General features: G+C 42.1%; 1 protein-coding gene across 2 annotated transcripts in view; it reads right to left on the bottom strand.

The window, feature by feature from the left end:
• gabbr1b (gamma-aminobutyric acid (GABA) B receptor, 1b) overlaps positions 1 to 17,500 on the bottom strand; it is a 93,911-nt gene that overhangs the window by 58,637 nt on the left and 17,774 nt on the right. For both annotated transcript variants that reach the window (XM_076301539.1, XM_076301542.1), the window contains 4 exons: positions 11,455 to 11,519; positions 11,120 to 11,258; positions 9,878 to 10,063; positions 6,573 to 6,590 (listed from right to left, as the gene is read on the bottom strand). In XM_076301539.1, coding sequence (XP_076157654.1) covers positions 6,573 to 6,590; positions 9,878 to 10,063; positions 11,120 to 11,258; positions 11,455 to 11,519 — 408 coding nt within the window. The remainder of the gene's footprint in view (positions 1 to 6,572; positions 6,591 to 9,877; positions 10,064 to 11,119; positions 11,259 to 11,454; positions 11,520 to 17,500) is intronic.

The following is a 17,500-nucleotide window of genomic DNA, read 5'->3' as shown; positions in this document are numbered from 1 at the left end:
GACAAGCCCACCATTTAGAGTACAGACAGACAGACACACACACACACACACACACACACACACACACACACACACACACTTCTAGCACAACTCAACAACAACACATTGCATTAACATTGCACTTTTCAACGCACCCTAAGTGCTTCACAGTGAAAGGGAACCTCACTAACCACCACTATTGTGTAGCCCCCACCTGGGTGATGCATGGCAGCCATTATGCACCGGACCGCTCACCACCCTATATGAATTATCAGTGTAGACATTGGTCTGAGAGGAAGTCCAGCACAATTCACTTCAGCTTGCACTGTAGAGAATGCTACACACTGAGAATACACTCTGATTTGCTGGCCAAATACAACTATCTGAGTGATCTGATTGGCCAAATACATCTATCTGATGTGATTAGCTAGTTGCCTTAATGCAGTGAGGGGTGAATTAGCTCGACCTGAGACTATTTGACTGGTCTGTAAAGTCTAGTTGACACATTGCACCTGACTGAACGGTCGGCTGACCTGATTTGTCAAATGTCAAAGAGGAGTGCCGCCCCTTTCAACCTCAAAGTCAAGCTGACCACTTACTGCAGGGCAGAGAACAGCAGCAGAGATGAGCAGCGACTCTGACCATACAGTACATTCCAAGAAGTGCTGGATGCTGCTCTGCACAATCACAACATAGAGTGTGTGTGTGTGTGCGTGCGTGTGTGTGTGTGTGTGTGTGCGCGTGTGAGGTAGCTGTCTTACCCCACGCTGTTGGTTTCCAGCCAGTGCGTGTGGTCGCTGCTGCTGAAGATGAGTAACATCCTACCACCCATCGTCAGGTATGCCCCTACCATCTGCTCAGAAATGAACACTCTAACCGTGCCGACAGTCAGCAGTATTTTATATTTTCATCTGTGCACATCATCTCCTTATGTGTTTATACAGTATGTTCTCTATTTCAGAGTCAGCTTCTAGCATTCAGTTGCACTTTGTTGATTTTTTGCTACATTTTAGAACAACACCAGTTTTATTGAATGTCCTCTATACAATATAAAACTAGTAACATACTTCCTTCCTTCTTTCAATTGATTAGTAGATCTCCATATGTCCTAATATCTTGTACAATACAAAACTAGCAACGTTCTTCCTTCAATTAATTTGTAGATCTCAAAATGGACTGCGATCAGGTAGCATCCACCCAAGTGCCGCAAAGAAGGCTTCGTGCCATGACTGCAACCTACATCAGCAGCGGCTAACGCTAGCAGGACAGGAGCTCGAGGGAACATGAGCACAAGGGGTGAGAACATGGGCTCAAGATAAGATGGGACACAGAGGGGTCAGCAGCAGAACACACACTTACACCATACCCAAGGGTGGGTGGGTTGGTATGGTGTGAGTGTGCGATTAATTCTATGTCTGTATGCTTCTGTGGCACTTTGTGTGTGTGTGTGTGTGTGTGTGTGTGTGTGTGTGTGTATGCATTCCCCTGGAGAGGCATGTGGGATGAGAGGAAATGCAGTAACAACCAGAAAACACATTTCCAGTGGGACAGAAACAGTGGGGCAGAATGTAATTTAGCGGAGAAATGGCAGACATAAATCTCCCTGCTCTCTTGCCCTGCTCTCATCTGCCTCCTCTCGCTTCTCTCCCTCACCCCTGAATTCACTCTCTCTATCGTCCGCTTTTTTTTTTCTCCCACCTCCCTTCCAATGAATCCCGCCATCTCTCCCTCTCTGTTTCAGCCTCTCTGTGTCCCTCTCTCTCTCTCTCTCACTCTCTCTCACTCACTCATTCATTCTCTCCTACCCGTTTCCTTCCCCTTTCCATTTGTCTCCCTCAGCAACACCCGCCTCCCCCGCCCCCTCCCCAAATCCCCCCGTCTGCTTGTGTTCTAAGCGGTTTCCTGTGCAGACGTCATTGCCATATTGTGACACGGCCATTAATCAATTTAGCAAACACAGGAGGCAGCCAGTGGGGGCTCATAGCCGAGCCAGAGCAGAAGCCTGGCGCAGCCAGAGCCTCAGGCGGCAGCTCCATTCTGCAGCCCTGCAGGGCTCCACGCTGGGCTGGGCTGGGCCCCCTTCCCCCCTGAAGCCTGGAGGAGCCACTTCCCCACTTCTCAGCTGTGCACTTCTAGATGTGAGGACCGTCTATTTTGTATGGCTGTCATTGACATTGTCACAGAGATGGTGTTTGACTCCAGCTATTTAGACACAGCCTTTCCTCGTGTCTGCAGTGATGCGGTAGGTTGTTTGTCTTTTCTGAATCTCCACAGTGCCATCTCGTGGTGAACACTGGGAGTGCGCCGTCTTGTTAGTGTAAACAATAAGCTCTGGTTACATAGAAACAGCTACGGTGATGTCTGAGGGATGCGAGGGTCCTTTGCATAACAGCGCCCCGACATGGTGACAACATAGCACCACCTCAGACCGGCACAGTGGTACTCCCTCCTCACATACACACACAAACAAGGCCCCAAGAAGAAGATGCAATCTGTGACAAGGGCTGCTGGCTTTATGTCACACTGCCACCTAGTGTTACTGAAATAACTTGCATGTAGGTGAGTTCAAGTTCCAGCACGAATTGTTCTGGGGTCTCAACAAACATGGGTAACTACACATTGGTACAGTTATATTGCTAAATTAAGACCTATAATTTGGAATAAGGATATACATATGTTCATATCCAGTACTGAGGCTCCTGTTCCAGAGAGAATCAACACTACAATTTTCATATTTTCTTAAAGTAGTAAAAAAAAAAACATTTTGTTTTTGTTTTGGCTAAAGACATATACAATAATATTTTGACTATATCTACCCTCTCAGCATACATTAAAAATCATATTAATGTGGCCCTATGCACCTTTTTAGCATTTTAAAGTGTGTGTTTTAGGTGACTACATTTTGTAACCTCAGATTCATGATGGTATCATGCTGTCAGGGATATTCAAGACGTAGATTTATGCACGCAAGTGAAAACTACAAAAAGTTCCTCTCACACACTTTGCTGCTCTACTACTCTTTCTGACTATACCCACATCCAAAACTATCACATAAGATGATGAAATGGGTACCTAAAAAGAGTACCACAGAAAAAAACAGTTCCACTCTTATCTTCAGGACAGCAGGAAGAGGTCAGATGATTATATGCATAGTGAAACCATGGTGGTTTTTTTTTCTCACTTTGCTATTTTTGAACACTTACATAAGTGGACTTCACATTCTGATAGCTAACCTCAAAGAGGATGCTCTTAGAGGAAAAAAGGCCATATGAGACACTCTTGAGGTCTGTCCTCAGCACCTAGGAAACTTCCAGAGAGAGGGGGGGGGGGTGGGCAGAGTGCAAATCCTTACCCGATATTTTGCATATGCATTATACGAACTGGCCTCACACACATGCACTCTCATGGGTAAGTTGGATAAAAGTTTAAAGAAATATCTACAGCAGCTTAAAAGCCACTTCATACTGGAGTACAACTTGCCAACAAACCCATAAACATTAGAGTAGAGGAGAATCTAAAATGTATGTACCCTTCAGTGAATGGATACATAATTGAAGGGCTGCCCATTCATTATCAATAAAATGGTCTTCCAGGATCAGTGGCATGAGTGATTTCCATTATTTGAAGTTATATTACCCTCATCTCTCTATTGCAGATATGACACTTTTGGATCTATTCAGTTGGATCTATTCTGAGAATTATGTTTGACTTTCATATTGATGTTTTGTACCACAGAACTGTGAGATAGATAGATAGATATTTTATTGATCCCAAGGGGAAATTCAAGAAAGCAATTTGAAGCAATTTGAAGATTAACCTGTTGCGCCACAGGAGAAGCAGGTGTAATGTTTTAGGCTATGTTGAGAGGTAACGTGTTTTGTAGTACAGCACTGCTGTCACAGCCACACCAGGCTCCCCTCCAGCCACACCCACTGCTCACTCTACTGAAGCTCCCCTCACTCGTTCACACTCCCCAGTCTACTAATGACCTGCACCTGTTCCCAATCAGCCTCACTCCCTACTTAAACCCCAGTCTCCCCTCAGTCTTTGGGCCCGTCCCAATACCTCCCCTACCCCTAGATTTTTGCCCTAACCCTCGTTTTTGCGCGTGCACGTGTAGGGCTAGGGTGTCCCATTACTATAGGGAGCAAGGGGAAGTGCTATTTTGCCCTTAAAATCAACCCTCAAAACATAGCCAGGACCGATGCAGGCTTAAAACGAAGTGGGAGATGAAATTACCCTGGATACCGTGCGAGCTCAGCGAGCCGGCCAAATTTTTCATATATTTTCGCAAATAAGCATATTAAAATTTCGGAATATGTTGGAATATGTTAGCTGGATGCACATCTGATGGACTGTTGAGTTTTGAACACTAATGTTAGAAAATATCTCACGAAGCTATCTGACGATGTTCATGATATCTGCTGAGTGCTTTGAGAGAGTCTGCCCATCAAATAACGTTATATATCTGATCTGGGTAGTTTCGTCAATATTTAAGGTGGGTGTTCTGGCGTTCACATGAACACGAATATCTTTGTTGATTAACTAGACGTAGATAAACCAGCACAGCCCACACAACGACCGCTGGAATGGGCATGTTCCTGCTACTACCGGTAGACACGTCGGCGCTGCGCGTGACGTAGGTGAGCACGTTCGCTACGCTAATTTGCATTTAGTGGTGTCCCAATTTATAGGGAAAGATCTTCACCTCCACTTCCCTTGTCGAGGGGGCTTTAATGTTGAGGGCAATCAAAACCAAGTGGAAGTTTTAAGGGGGGAGAAATGGGACGGGCCCTTAATCTGGCCTCGTCTTTGGCAACCCCTCATTCCTGTTTGGCGTGAAGAAGTTTTCCCCCAGAGACTCAGACTCCTACCTCTAAGCTCTCCTGAGTGTTACGTGCGAACTTTGTCAAGAGCTTGTTGATTCCTGTGGGCCTTTTGTTAGTATTGTTTGGACTCTTCGCGGTTGGTCTCCTCCTGTACCTTCAAACTCCAGTGCTTCAGTAGTGTTTTCCCCCCTAAGTGTTTTCTCCTTTGCCTGCCTTCCATTGGACTTACTAAACCCTGCCAGTTTGTGAAATAAACCCCTTGAACCCGATTCTCTGTTGTCTGAGCCTGTGTCGGTGACAACTGCGAGATGTAATGTGTTAGGCTATGCTGAGAGGTAATATGTTTTGTAGTACAGCACTGTAAGATGTAATGTTTTTTGGCTATGCTGAGAGGTAAATTTGTCTGTTAGTCCTGTCATGGAGTGGAAGTGTCTGATGTCCATATTGTGCCATTTGAGATCAACATTTCAGAGCTGAAAGGAGTGAAGGTTTAGGGATTTTAGGTGTAGATTAATTTTTTAAACTACTTTTCCTCCATCTATCTAGTGCAATGTCTAGACAGATAACTATTTTAGCTGACATAGTCTTTTCTTTCTTTGCTCAGGTGCCTGTAAAATAGAATCTTGCATCTTACTGGTTTAATGTGGCTACTTAATCAAGTCTGACATAAAAAAGCCATGCAGCAGACTGAACATTGTCTTCATGTCGGCGCTGAAGACAGCTCTAGCTATTTAGTTCAAAGAAAAAGTGAAAATACGGCATGGCTCAGAATGCCCCAAATAATCACCTTTCATTGTCATGGGTGCAAAAAATATACTCAGAGCAAGCAGTGTATGTTGTGACAGAACTACTTCAGAGCCAAGGAAGCACTGAAGTACTTCCAGCAAGTTACAACATGCAAGGTGCTAGTTTATTGCTATGAAGCTATTGATATGAATTCTGATAGTTCTGATTCCCATTTTCAAGATCAGAGGTGGAAACATAACGCTGATGTATATTTATGGAATGTAACACAGTCCTACCAAGCATCATGTACATAATTAATGATGTTATGACATGTGCTGTCATTCATATCATGATGACATACTTCTGCTCATTATCATAACTCATTATTAGTCTGGGTATACCCATACAAACTTTTGGCAAATATGAAATTTGGGATTTGCTCTGCATGTCTGTCTGGCACACAAATACAATCTCTAATCTGGCATGGACGTGTATTTCTTTGGAATTGAGTAAACGACTGCATTTAAAGCCTTTGTTTATAAGATTGCTACATTTTTTTTAAACAATTTGGTAAGAGTTTAATGTACAAATTTAAGTTTAATTTCACTGCTAGTAGCACCCCTGCTGGAAGTCATAAGTTAGTGAACCTTTTCCAGACCCACTCAATTGTACAGACCCACTCCCAATTGTACACTCAGTGAAGGTCTGGGTCTTCCCAGGCTAACTCATTATGCTCATCATTGTGAGAATGATTCACACTAAGAAGTTATGTGTAGAGTTTTCAAGTCATTACAATAAATCTTCAGTCTGATCTGGACTGAAGCAGTTATAAATAAATAAATAATAATAATAATTTTAGTTTAAATAAATAAGTTTATTTTATATAGCGCCTTTCTCAAACCCAAGGTCGCTTTACATAGTACTACTATAAATACTGTAATAGCACTGTATTATATTTTAAACTTCACAGTAACTAACACAGAAACAATACTATATGAGCGACAGGTTTACTACAGTGGAGGGTATGAGCAGACTTACCGGTGTAATTTCTGTCATCTGACAGCAGAAAGAGAAAGGAGAGACATATAGGGTTAGACTTCAGAAAACGACTTAAATATAAAACTATACCAACACACAAACTCAAGAACTGAACACACACATTTAGAATGTACACACAAAAGGCAACTATTTTATTATGTATGTGGTATATTTAACAGGTGTAATGTACATTAATGGGCAAGAGTAGATAAAAAGGAAGTTTCTACTGAAACTAACAAAACTGCAGACAACATGGAATGTACACAACAGACAGGATCACTGGACCACAAGTAACTGAAACTCCAACCCAACTAAAAATAGCTAAACATTGGACAGAAAGGCAAACAACAGAAATAAGGAAGCAAAGAAGCGCAGATGAAATGGAGACAAAATGAGTAGTATAGCTAATGTTGACAGAGCTGACTACTGATTAACCACTTGTGAAGATTAGGTTTTTAGTTCTGGAATGTGTGTTTATATCGATCTGTTTACAATCAATCTGCAGTTCTAACTGAGAAAGCTGACTGACTAAACACACTTTTCCAAAATGGGATAATACAATCTTGTCTTGCAGCCAGGCTTGGAATTTCACCATTCTGGGGGCAAGGCCACTTGGCCTTCAGTTGGGCATATTTGGTGGGGGGCACAAAGGTCACATGTCAGGGCACCAAGGCCAAAGTTAACTATACAGTAGTAGGCTATAAAAATGATCAAAGTTGTATTTAGCCTATTCACTGCAGAAGGCCTGCATCACTGTATGAAACATTACAAAATCATGAAACATGACATATTACATAGAACTGTAAATCATCTAATAATTACAGATATCTAGGCTATATATAAATGCTATGAAATCATGTATCAATCAATTTAAGCACAGCTCAGCTTTAAGAAACTCAAATAGCCTAGATGCATGCTTAGCATTTTGTGATCATTAAGGCTACTTTCACAAACTCTTAGTCAGCTGTCCTCTGATTTACTAATATCTAGGCGATATTTGTAACATTTATTTTGTATTTGGCCCGTTATAAAATCATGTGGAACAATTTAAACACATTGTAAAACTTAAAGCCCAAATTTGAAGACATCCATGCATGTCGAAATTTACTGCAAATTCAAAACTGGATTACTCTGGAACGGCTAACTGTACAGGGGACTGCTTTACACCTTTGTGTTCGGTAAGGTCTGCTGTTTGCTATGGTTTGTCGTGTTAAAAGAAGGGTTCGTGAAGTATTCCACCGAGATGAATGGGTAGGGAGATCATGGACGCATAACCTTCAGTAGAATGTATGATTAAATTGAATTATATTATTTACTTTTCTGGCGAACCGTTTAACACAGCAATTATTGGCTTACATCGTTTAAAAGCTGAGAAAAAGCTCTTTCATGTGATACTTGTGATGTCTGTGTGATGAATAGGCTACTTCGCGAATAGTTCAACTGAGAAGAATGGGTGAATTTGGACGCACTTTCTTTCTTGCGCTGCCACTTTCTCCACTGCGTAAAAGACTAAATTAATTTGCGCTGTGAATGCTAAGATTATTTATTTTATTTAGGCCACAGGCTAAATAAAAATCACTATTCGTAGGACGCAAAGCAGAATATTGAAAGAAGGGGGCACCAAGGCCACCGTGGCCTGTAAACCTCTGATTTTCAAAGGGGCATCACAGCCAACGCTAGGGGCAACGACGGCCATGGTCGTTGTGGCCGCCGTGAAATTCCTACCCTGCTTGCAGCAGAATTTTCTACACGAGACAAGAATCCGTGTATGTAATGAGGCTTTCCCAATTTAATGGTTTACATTTTATTCAAATTTGACAGTCATGTATAACAGATGATGTGGTATGCTTTGGATCATGAACTGTTTCTTTCGTTCTCCATTCTTTCACTTCCCACCATTCTGGTATAAATCTTGGTTTCATCTGTACAAAGAATCTTGTTTTCTGTTTTCTAGCGAGGTCTAATCTGGTATTTGCATTCAAGTATAAGTTAAGTATAAGTATATATACTCTTTTGATCCTGTTAGGGAATTTTGGTCTTTGCATTTATCCCAATCCGTGAATTAGTGAAACACACTCAGCACACAGTGAACACACAGTGATGTGAAGCATCCACTAATCCCGGCGCAGTGAGCTGCCTGCTACAACAGCGGCGCTCGGTGAGCAGTGAGGGGTTAGGTGCCTTGCTCAAGGGCACTTCAGCCGTTCCTACTGGTCGGGGTTCGAACCGGAAACCCTCCGGTTACAAGTCCGAAGCGCTAACCGCACGAAAATGGTTAGGACCACGCTAGCGCACGAAAATGGTTAGGACCACGTCCTCTCATCAGCGAGTGGACCGCATGTCTTAGCCAAAGGGCCGAGAAGCGATTCAGCATCTAGTATTTGTATTCATGCAGGCATCTCTTGATTGTAGACTCTGATAGTGATACACCTAGGGTGTCCTTGACTTGGCTAGATGTTGTGAATGTGTTTTTTTTATAACTAAGGAAAGAATTTTGCCATCATCCACCTTAGCTGTCTTGTCTGGTCTTCCAGGCCTTTTGGTGTTGCTGAGCTCAACAGCATTCCTTCTGTTTAAGAATGTACCAAACTGTTGATTTGGCCACTCCTAAAGTCCCTGCTTTATCTGTCTGATAGATTTATTTATTTTAGTTTTTAATTATGGCCTCCTTCACTTACATTAACTGCTCTTTGGAGAAATGAGAGAGTTCTAGTGAACAGCTACCAATCAAATACTTGGAATGGACTCTAGACCATTTATCTTCTTAATTTGTCACAGAATAACAAGGAAACACAACACATTTGGCCATGCTTCTCTCAGTACCTGCCTTTTGCTATTACAGTATGTGGAGCCTTTTTCCCCCAAATTGATTTTGGAACTGTGAGAGTAACAATCAAGAGTTTTTTTTTTTTTTTTTTAAACTGATCATGTTATAGCCTACATCTGTAAATAAAGGGAACTAAGTTATTGTGTCTGTTTTACTGGGTTATATTGGCTAGGTCATTCAAATAGCACTGACTTGCTGGTTTACTTTGTTGTTTATGTTCATGTTTGTTCATGTTTATGTTTTTGTAAATTACAAAGTAGCCTCTGATGTAGTAAACTACTTTTGCAATATGTACAGTATGTAACTTAGCTTGCTACATTTTGTCCTGAGGAAGCATTTGTGCAGTTAAGCTTCATTTAATGTAGAGTAACTGGTAGCTTAGCTCACTACATTTTCTAAGTAGCTTGCCCATCACTGCATACACTGCACATTTCAAAATCACACACATCATCATCCTCATCTTCGTTGCCATACTCACAGTGGCAGACGGGTTTGGGGGAGTCCCATTTGCCGGCCTTGGTGCAGTGTGTGGAGTTCCTCCCCATGAGGATGAAGCCGGGCAGGCAGGTGTACTGCAGCACCGTCCCCTCCACCGAGGGCCCAGCAGGCCACACGCTCACACGCCCATTCTCCAGGGACGTCCACACCCGAGGACACGGCAGCACTGCGGGAGGGGGGAGATGAGGAGGAGGAGGAGGAGGACAAGAGAAGAAAGAGTGAGAGAGAGAGAGAGAGAGAGAGAGAGAGATGTTTTATAGTAGGCAATTTCAGCAGGATGTGTTTGTCTTGGGCTTCTTTCTAGATTGCTATCAGCAATCACAGCAGTTAGACACAATGTCAAAAGATTAATGATAAAATAAATGATTTAGTTTGCTCAAAGATGCGCTACTAACCAGATAGAACAATTACAGGGAAAGTGAAATGATCTATACTGCTATTGGCACATGAAGAGAACATGTGAACTAAAAGACAGAGCGGAGCAATCTACTCAATATAATTCTTGATGCTGCTCTCAAATAAATACTGTGACAAGAAATCGATAGATAGAGTTTGTGGGCTCTAATCTCTATGACATAAAATGCCCCAGGCATTAATACTGTGCATTAATTAATCCCAATTTAACTGCCAGGTAAAATTATTTTGCCATGTTAATAACATGTACATCACCTTACACACACATTTCCATAAACATTCTTAGAATAACATTGACTACAAACTGTCATTTAAATTAAACTTCCATCATATTCCTCTAAATGTCAAAAGGCACTAGTAATTACTCAACCGATGCTTGACTGTATCCTGCAACATGTCAATAATTTAGGAAATGTTGGTATTACCGCCAGTTCTGACTGTGATGCCCTGCGGCTTGTCAATAAATTAGCATATATTGGTATTACCCCAGTTCTCATTGTGTGGTTTCTGCAGCGTAGGCTTTTTGTAATGCACACTATGGATGCAAACTAGTGCCTATCGCAGTCAGAATTTGGGCAATTTAAAAAAAATAACAATAAGACACATTCGGTAAAAACACTTACAAATGTTGTTGCTTTTTTACAACATTTTACAAGCATAACAATTTCTATCAATTCACCAATCTGTAATGCTTAAACGCCAAAAAAATTGAAAATATTATAGTTTCATTTTGTCTCCACCATTAACATAAGTAGCCTGTATACTAAAATAAAATAGCTTCAGAGAGAGAGAGAGAGAGAGTACTAACAGCAGTGGCTTTTCTGGTTGGGATCAGTCCAGGTTCCATTGGGCAGACACTTCCTGACTTTTGGTCCCACGATGACACGGTTGCCCCTGCAGATGTACTCAATCTCATAGTCCACTGGCAATACCTGAACGCTCCGGATCTACACAGGCATATACACACAAAAGCACAAATTAACAGAGAGCTACAACTGATAGCAATTTATATGTCACATTCCCGTCTAGCACATGTACAAGCACAAAATAAAAGCATTCACATGCACACACACACACACACACAGACAGAGAGAGAGACAGACAGAAAAACACACACACTCACACACACATACTTACACGTACCTGCTCTTGTGTCAGGCCTCTGTATCGGATCCCTCCATCTCTGGGGGGCCGGATGATGTTGCATCCTATTGAAGCAGACACACAAACTCCAGATAAACAAACTCTAATCAACAATAAATCTAATCAAACACTGGGCTAGTTCAGGCAGGCTGCTGTGGTCAATCAGCAAACTACCCCCACTGCTACCTCCTAAGCTCATACTCTTCAAACTGTATATTATCAGAATATTTCTGATAATCTTAGAAAATTAACTAATGCTAATTCATTCATTTATTTATTTGTTCATTCGTTCACTAACTTATGCTTACTCTTTAAAAACTCTCTTGGAAAATGTAATGCTATTGAAAATTATTTTATGATTTGTAAATGGTACAGCATGTTTGTTGCTTGCTTTTTATCACAGGAGGGGGTTAAAGCCACAACAGGCACAGTAATACTTACCTAATGATGTAGCAGTATATTGTAGTATTGTATACAATTGTATTTTTTAGTTTAGTAGTTTCTTGAGTTTGAAATGAATGTAATGCACATGCAGAATAGGCTTTAGCAACCTTATCTGGGTTTGCTAATTCTGATGGTAGGTCTTTATTTCTTTCACAGGATGCATGCAGTCAAGCTATTATCGGAAAGTTACCTATTTTCGCATTCGCATGTACAGTATGTGTCACTTGATATTCATTTCTATACAAACCAAAACGGCAGATTCCTACAGAAACGCAAGCACCCATCCCATAAGGGTATCTAAATTATTTTGACTTTGCGATGAGAATTCTCTGTAATTCTCTGTACGCCTAAGGGCGTACTAACTAATGTGCAGCTTTGACCTTATTGTAATTCTAAGTTTCTTGATATAGAAAGCCATACAAAAATATATGTATTTTCATAGTATGATATTTTAAGCCAAAATGTAGTCTATTCAATTGATTTATTCCTTATGTCTCATTCACAAAATCTGTCTGTATTTAATATACTTGGCAAATAGAGTCTCACTGGGCCAACATCATTTTGAAATTCATGACGAGAGATTAAGCTGTAGTCCTGAAGTCCTTTGAAAAGTCCTTCATCGACGCCCACCTATGTTTCGGCCAATTCACTGTTCTTGCCGTGCATCACACAAGACTACTGTATACCACAAATGGGTCAATTATAGCTTGGATGGACAAGCATAGATTCAGTTCTCAAGTTCTTAAGCACTGGCACATCACATTAGAGATAAAGAGTTGACCAGAATGAAGAGCTAGTGAGCTCCAGGGAAAGGCGTCACCCCGGGTGATTGGTCAGCTGGGAGGAGTGACCCCCGTTCCAGAACAGAGGTACCCTGGGAATCCAGAGTTCTCGCGGATGCATTTGGTCAATGAGTAATGATGCTCGTAACTTTTGCCCCTTGCATTGTGGGGAACCAATCATATCTGTGTATCTGATATAGGTGGGCCAGAGACGAGCTAAACAGATGACAGACGTAGTGTTATCCAATTGCGTGCAGTTAGATTTTCAAATGCGTGCTTGGTGCCGCCCCTCAAGTTGGGCCATTACGTTATTCGTGGCCAGACCCTTAATCTTTCAGATTGGGTCTGGTCCTCCAGGCTAGAACAGAGGACCATTGGGTTCAGTTTTGGATGCTGGTGTGTTGGGGAGTTCTAAGAGATGCTCACCCTTCACCTCCATCACCAGTGTCCAGCGGACTGGGGCCACCAGACAGGTGTCGGGAGAATGGGAGCCACTGCTGGGAGGCTATTGGGAGCAAACTGGTGGGAACTGTCAATAGGCTTGATATTCTTTGAGCTGGGCCAGTAAGAAAGAGTGAAATTACAAATTTGTGAAGACGGTCTGGAGGGACAGACCAGTTCTTTAGATCCGTGAGTTTAGCTCGATCCATCGCTAACCCCCTGAGGTGAGACCGCAAAGCAGAGGAAGTTGGTGCAGGAAATCGCTTGAAAGCAGTGTCCAGCAGTGGCAGGGGGTATTCATTCTTGGTTGTTATTTTGTCGATGCGCAGGGAGAGCCCACCGCCCTGTTCCCAACACAGCAGAAGCCAGCTGCAGTGGGGGAGCTAGAAGACTGGATCAGTCCATTCTTGATAGCCTCCTGTGTGTATTCTTCCATAACTTTAGTTTCATGAATGGACAAGGAGTATAGCGTGGGGCAACTGTGCCAGGGAAAACGTCCATGACATAGTCGTAACTGCATAACTATGGGTCCATGAAGCTGTGGCCCAGTCCCACTGACTTTTAGAACTATAGGTTTAAGTGGCCATACAAAGAACTGCAGGTTTTGGCATTTCTTGGATTCTTCTCGGAGGCTTCTGCTTGATGAGCACAGAGACACAATGTGCACTGATTTTCAAAGGGTTCAGTTCTTCAAGGTCAACTGGGTTGAGCTGTGAGCCAAGAGCTAAAGTTGAGCCATGACTTTGCGCAGTCTCCGCACCCTTGGGAATCATGACGAATGACCTTCTGTGCATGCAGGGAATGGAACTGTGCATGCAGGGAATAGAACTGTGCGCTGGGCACTTTGCCAGTGCTTGTTTAAGGTGAAGGACTGATGTCTCCTTAATCTTCTCTGATTTAAGAGTGAAGACTCATTTATGGACCCCGAAAAGTCAACAGAGATGTTTGTGGAAAGAGACAGAATTGGGCTCTGCTATATGGTGCAGACCATGTCAGCTGCATCTAAAATTTTGAAATGGTGTCACTCTGATTGGATACCGAAGAAGATGTATGGATATGGAGCTGGTTTGAATACTTCCTTTTTATAATATAGCGCCTCTCAAGAGATTTGTTATGAAAGCTGTCAAGTAATCAAATATACCTATGTAGAGTGGAGGTTTGTGATACGATGCCATACATTCTCAAAGTACTATAGTTTATGCAGATACATGTCATGGTACTCTACCTCTGAGATAATCCTGACAGGTTTGAGTCTGAGATTAATTTACATTTACAAATAATTTATATTTTTTGCGGAGAAATATCTGAAAATCATCTGATGCAGAACGCCCCCGTGCTTGACCTGATTTAGATGTTTTCTCAGTGTCGTCAAGTTGTATTTTACTCCACTTAATATAAACTGGATTAGCAAGTAATGTTCCAGTCCGCATGCCGTAAAGACAAAGACCAGAACTCAGATGCCTCTTCCTCTAAGTTTGTTTTATAAAAAAGGGTTTAATAATAATATTTATAAAAAAGAGTCTAAAATTACAGAACGTAGCACACAGAATGTATATTTTCTATATGCCTAGAGGCTTTTGTTCGCTGTTGAACCCAGAGACACTCACACATGATAGATGGAAAGATCAAAGGTTGTAGGTCTGGTCTCCATAGAGGATGTTGAACCTTGTTGAAAGGGTCTAGACCTTTCAACAATAAAAACAAAAACAATGCTTGAACGTTCTATTTGGTTCCCAATCTACTTCCTCTGCATTAAGATAACATATGGAATGTTAAAACGGAAGCCTTGTGGGGCCAACTATGATGCTGATAATGGAACTCTCTTGAAAGGGTCTATAAATGGATCTGAGCCAGCTACGCCAGCACCACTAGTGTACCCATACAGAAAAATCAAGGGAAAAAATATATTCACATATATGCAGCTACATCCATAGGATAATCCTAGTTGCTGTCACATGCCATAACAGCAACTGATGTGCCTCTGAACACTCTACTGAACCTATAGCAAAAGTGGCATCATGCACCAAAACAAATCAGTCTCTTCTACTGGAAACACAGAGTGCTGATGACCTTGTTTGACACACGCGCACTATTGAGTATGAGTACATGAATTGTGTGATCACATCGTTCTTTTTCCAAATGTATTACCAGACGGAATGAATGCAATTGCAGCATGATTGTTATGGGTGTAGTTCTCAGTATGATTGCATTTGCTTTGCATGTCCCCGGAGTTCTACAGTGGAGACTGTAAACACAGAAATAATCAAACGCTGAGCACTGCCATAATTACTAAGGGTGGGATTCTGACTTGATTGAAAGCATAATTAGCCAGGCTTGCTGGATTAACCCAGGCTTAAAGGAGAAATCCAGCGATTTTTCACTTCACATAGATTTTTCACTTAAGCTGCCTGGCTGCTTTAGCTGTTAGAACTAGCAACTCGAGCACAGTAAAACAGATTGTTTTCAGGTTTTTTCCTAACGACAGCACTCTGTGACCTCAAGAAACGGAGATCTATGTGAAAAATCAGATTTCTCGTTTAATCGCTCCCCTCAGCTGGTCGTCATGTGACACCGACCAGCGAAACGATTACATCTTAGATCTGTGTGGAATTTCCATCGGATAATTTAGAAAGTAATTATGGGAACATGTGTATGTATATCTGGAAGGGCTGAAATGCAGCAGCTGGTCAAGTCTATGCAGTGATAGCCAGTCAAGGATATAACTCAAGCAAATACAAAAAAATGACACAGTAATGTATGTGTTTAGTTTAGTTTAGTTTGTCAGTAGAGTAGTACTGAATGCATGACAAATGATCAAGGACAATATTATGTAGATACTGCGCTCTATTATTAGATTATAATATTATATTTATATAGTCCAATAAACCTTTTCAACCATAAATTAAGCATCTGTTTGAGGGTAGGAGTAGGAGTGTACAAGTGCAGCAGGTGTTCCATGGTGCCCAGAACTCCACCCATCCACCTTGACCGTGACCAGCCACAAGGGGGCAGTAGTGGAGTAAATGTACATCTGACTATGCAGCCAAATATGTGTGACATTTGAGCTGATGGCCAGAGCAGTCAATGTGCTCTTTGTGCTCAGCTGCTGCAGCAAGTCTGCAAGCAGCTGGAGGCAGCTGGCATGAATGCTGTTTTCTAACCATAGGTCTACGTCTTTGCAGACATTTGATGCTCTACCGTGTACAACCACCAGATGGTGATCTTTCAATGCTAATGCTTCAATGCAATCACAAAACCCCCAAACCACAGTAGACACAACACTCCCCGTCCTATCTGGGAGAATAGAGCGTGTACAGGAAAAAATAGGTTTCCATTCTCAGTCATACACCACTTAACTCTAACTAATGTCTCTTTTCTAAAGGTGGCATTCAAGTATCCGAGAACTGCTGAATGCTGAACTAGCCCTCTGCACCATCTCAAATGGCCATTTTTATTCTGATATCATGGGGGAAAGATAAAACACCTCCATCTTCAGTCATCAGTGAACAGAGACCAGAGTGCTGAGGCCCTCCCATAATGGTGTCTCCACACAGCTAAAAGTAGGCTCTCCACTCAGTGTTAACAAATGAAGTCCCCAGGGAGAAGTGAATGCACTGCACAGAGCTAAACAATGTTATTACAGCAAATGCACACACATACACACACACACACACACACATACACACACAAAGACAGAAAAACATAGTCTGCATCAAGGAAAGGCCTATCTACCCACATTAAAGCAGTACGAACAACAAAAACACAAACAGCTACTGAACATCCAAGTAATCACATCAGATGCACACACACACACACACACACACACAATCACATATAAATCAAAATCCACACACCTAGAGAAACAGACATACCATAAAAACACAGAATGCAAATATCATGCACGAGTTCAACTGGGACCGATATGTCCAACAGGACAGTGGGAAACAGACAGACAGACAGAAAGAACAGGAGAGACAGACAGTGAGTATAGTATATAGTATATATACTCTTTTGATCCCGTGAGGGAAATTTGGTCTCTGCATTTATCCCAATCCATGAATTAGTGAAACACACACAGCACACACACAGTGAGGTGAAGCACACACTAATCCCGGCGCAGTGAGCTGCCTGCATCAACAGCGGCGCTTGGGGAGCAGTGAGGGCACTTCAGGGCACTTCAGCCGTGCCTACTGGTCGGGGTTCGAACCGGTAACCCTCCGGTTACAGGTCCGAAGTGCTAACCAGTAGGCCACGGCTGCCCCGTAAACAGGAGAGACAGACAGAGAGAACTGGAGAGACAGAGTGAAAGAAAAGGAGAGGAAGGTGCAGATCAGGTAAAAGAACAGAGCAAGGCAGCCAAGCTATTTCACGATGACAAA

Source organism: Alosa pseudoharengus, unplaced genomic scaffold (assembly GCF_046254945.1).
Source record: "Alosa pseudoharengus isolate Yale_2024_CS ecotype anadromous, Long Island Sound unplaced genomic scaffold, YU_APseudo_1.1 YU_APseudo_1.1_scf_23, whole genome shotgun sequence".
NCBI classification, from domain to species: domain Eukaryota; kingdom Metazoa; phylum Chordata; class Actinopteri; order Clupeiformes; family Clupeidae; genus Alosa; species Alosa pseudoharengus.
Note: the sequence above shows the minus strand (reverse complement) of the source record. Positions and strands in the feature narration are given on the sequence as shown.